Source organism: Buceros rhinoceros, unplaced genomic scaffold (genome assembly GCF_000710305.1).
Source record: "Buceros rhinoceros silvestris isolate BGI_N320 unplaced genomic scaffold, ASM71030v1 scaffold14086, whole genome shotgun sequence".
NCBI classification, from domain to species: Eukaryota; Metazoa; Chordata; class Aves; order Bucerotiformes; family Bucerotidae; genus Buceros; species Buceros rhinoceros.
In genome coordinates, this window is record NW_010418182.1 from 15,394 (window position 1) to 19,002 (window position 3,609).

The following is a 3,609-nucleotide window of genomic DNA, read 5'->3' on the forward strand; positions in this document are numbered from 1 at the left end:
GTTAAGCACAACGTTACATACAATGGTACGATACCTGATTATACCTTGATATGGAAGATCTGAGATCGTAGTGGAAAAACAGGTCTCACAACGGATATTTGTAGATAGCCATTATTTTATTTCAAAAAAATAGCAAATGTCTTAAGAACACAAACCAGAAAGTTATTAAAAGCTTCATAGCAAAATATGTTACGATATATAGGCTTGAGGTTCTAACAGGTAACACTACACCTCAATTCACCGAGCAAGTACCGCTCCTGATACATAAACACCGCGCGGTTGGAATATGGAGCTGAATATTAAAAAAAAAAAGAGAGAGGGTATTTTTAATCTTTGACTTGTCATAATCAAAGCAATTGAAGAACAACATTTTAACAGGCTTGAGTCTTTCTGGGGAAAGCCATTAAAAATAATTCCTGAGTATTTAGGTTAAGTGACTCTATCAAAAATGACCAACTAAGACCACCGTCCTGTTAGGTGAGGCTGGCGCCTCGAGGCGACATCCCCTAGCACAGCTGTCACGGCAGGACCACAGCCTAAACACCAGCATGAAACACACACAAACCCTCTGGTCCGCCCGGTCAAACGCTCGTTTTCTTTAGCAACAGCCTGCAACTGTCAGCCGTGAAGCTCGCCTCGCTGAGAGGAACATTGCTGCAAATGTCACTTCCTTCTGCAAAATCCTGTAATGCAAATTGCCACAGTGAACCATCACACCAGCGATTACGTGAAGTGTAGAAATCAAAATTTCATCGCGGAGCTTTCGCTCTCCATTAGTGGACGTACTCAGTTGTTCGCTTTGTATCGGTATTCTGAACACGGCCATCTAGTTATTCAGCTTCTTGCTGTTCTAACCAGAGGAGATACAGTCGTTTCCCATTATTCTCTTCAGATGCACGTCACAATATCATCTCATTATACACCATGTTTCTAAAATCCTGTTGGCATTCATCACGTTTCTACGATTTTAATTGACTCTGTATATTTTGATTTCAAAACTGTTGCCAATCAAAGCAGCTTAGAGAACTAATCCCAGAAGAATTTTCTGATTTCTTTCTTTAAATATGTTTTCCCAGAATTACAGGATTAAATTACTAGGGATGTAGGAAGATTATTGCACAAAGCATAGTTAATTTACAACACTGGTATTCAACTCGACCAGTTACAATGAATTCACAAAAATGGTTTCAATTATACCCACTCTTTCTATCCACCCACCCCAATATGTAAACAAGTTTCTCACGACGACTATGGCAAGACAGCAGTTACCGAGATCTACCATACGTGAAAGACGACACCTAGGATAAAGGCCTGGATTTGACGGCATTCCAGTACGTGCTCCTGCTTGCTTCCCGTTCTAGACTGCAAGCACTGGTTTTAGACTCTCGCAGTCATTAAATAAACAAAACTTACAGGTAAACAGAGCTTTTTTTCCTAACGCAGGCTCCTGGAGTCAACTCAATCAGAAGTAACATGCCTATATAGAACGAAAGAAAGAATGACTCGGGAGAAACTGGAATCGGTCGTACCAAAACTCTCTGAGCATTGATAACGTACGGTATCACCGCTGTGTAGTACGAAGACAAAAAACTCTTGGTGTTACAAAGGTGAAGATCTCCGCTCACACAAGCCAGCTTTAATGGGCTGTTAAGCATTTGGTTACAAACAGGCTTGTACCAGTCTCACTGAAAAGGAAACACTTGTCAAAACATTGGTTTCTTTTTAAAAATACTGTATGACATCCTCTAAATTGCAACTTAAATATTAAAATCTTGTTTCCGAAGTTCCTCGCTTCAGGTTGTTACTCAAAAACTCATCGTGTTCAAAACTCAAATTGTTGTGAGATCTTGATATCATAAGGAGCTTTTCCTTATTAGTAAAGTCTTTCTTGACTGCTGCTTGCGGCACGAGTAACCTGTCCATGGGGTCCTCTTTGTTTTCTAGTTTCATGTATCCTTTACTGTTGCTCCGATCCAGCCTGGGCCAGCTGGGGTGTTTCCTCTGCTCAGCTTGGACGGTGAGCGTAGACGGACCCCTGTCCAAGTCAAGAGACTTCGAATGTGAAGAGAGAAGATGCAAAGATGTGTTGGACCCAAACTGTTTCCTGGCAGCACCAGGGGATAAAAGCTTTCCTGTGCTCGGTCCGAGAGTCATAGAAGATTTGAACTGATCAGACGGAGTGTCCACAAATGAACTGTGTCGTGGCAGCACGGCAGCGGCCGGTGTGTAGGATTCGTTGGTGTCAGTTAGGGGAATGGCCAGGGAATCCATTGACAGATTTCTAGACCGACTCCTCGTGATCTCCGAGTCCTCGCTGATGTTGTCTATACTGGGCTCATCAATAACGCAGTTATTCAGTTTAATTACTGGCAGCGTGAAAGCACTAATGGAAGACGATACGATGGATTTGGTTTCACACTTCATGGAGCTGGTGTTTTTGTCATCCGAAGCCTTGCTGGAGTGCGGGTGAAGTCCAAAGACTGAGCCAGCCTGCTCAGTCAGCAGAGGGGGCAGGAGGGTACCAGCGGTCCTGCCTTCGCTCAGGGTAACCTCATCTTCCTCAGCAGAACTATCCATTCTAAAGCTACTCTTGAAGCCAGAGAAAGGCGCAACCGTGTTCGCAGCCAGCTGTGATGCACACGAGCTCCCGCTGTGCCTGAGCTCTCCTTCCGCCAAGAGGCCAGCAAAGGCACCGCTCAGCTGCTTTTGTTCCTTGATCCTCAGGGTGTGGATGTCTATTACAGTGGAGTATATGTCTCTCATGTGGATGATTTTTGTTTCCTTGTCACGGTTCTCATGCAGAATGGCATTTGCACAAATAAAAATGAAGATTCCGATGCCCATAGTGAAAGGGCCCAGCATTTTCATCTTATCGGAGTGCACGTGCTGTTCAAAGAAACGGAGTAAAATGCTTCTTTGGCTTCTCAGGACCTGGGTTTCATTTACAGATAGATTATCTTCAGAGCCTAAGAGCTGCTCCTTTTGGGGCCAGTATCCAAGGATGGCCATGGCAATTCCAAAGAACGCGATAAGCACTCCCAAAACAAGGAAGAATCCCGATGGAGAATAGAGACGGATTTTGCCCCTGACGATTACTACATCTGCCCTGGGCCGGCGTCTAACTGGTTTCTTCTCCTCAGAAGCCGGTGCTGCAGTGAGATTTACATGTTGCTGAGATCTGGCAGAGTCTTGCCTTTTTAAGGCAGCCAGTCCTGTTATGACTCCTCCGGTTGCTATCATAGTTCTGTACCGCACCCTGAGAGAAAAAAAAAAATGCAGAAATATTAAGGCAAGCAAAGGTTGTGCCTACAAATATAAACAGCATGTTTTAGTTTGGAGGTATTTCTTGATTATCAAAATATTCATGACTTTAAAAAGCTACGATATCTTAATCCAGTTATGACATAGCAGCAGTTTTGAGATTCACATGGCATCTTAAAAAAAATTACCCCAAGTCTTTTATCACTGTAAATACAGGTAGGAAATCTTCCATCACTGCTACCGACATGGCAGAAAGCTCATGCTCTTCGTGGTGACATAGCAGGACTAAAAATGAAAACACTCGGAAGTCTTAACAGGCGGTTTATCTCTGGGCTGGTCTGCAGCTAA

The 3,609-nt window shown here is 43.5% G+C and overlaps 1 protein-coding gene across 1 annotated transcript; it reads right to left on the reverse strand.

The window, feature by feature from the left end:
• Positions 1 to 1,764: 1,764 nt before the first annotated feature.
• Positions 1,765 to 3,240, reverse strand: TMEM200A (transmembrane protein 200A). Its single transcript, XM_010138444.1, has one exon. It carries the CDS (start codon positions 3,238 to 3,240, stop codon positions 1,765 to 1,767), a length of 1,476 nt encoding a protein of 491 aa, XP_010136746.1.
• Positions 3,241 to 3,609: the final 369 nt, after the last annotated feature.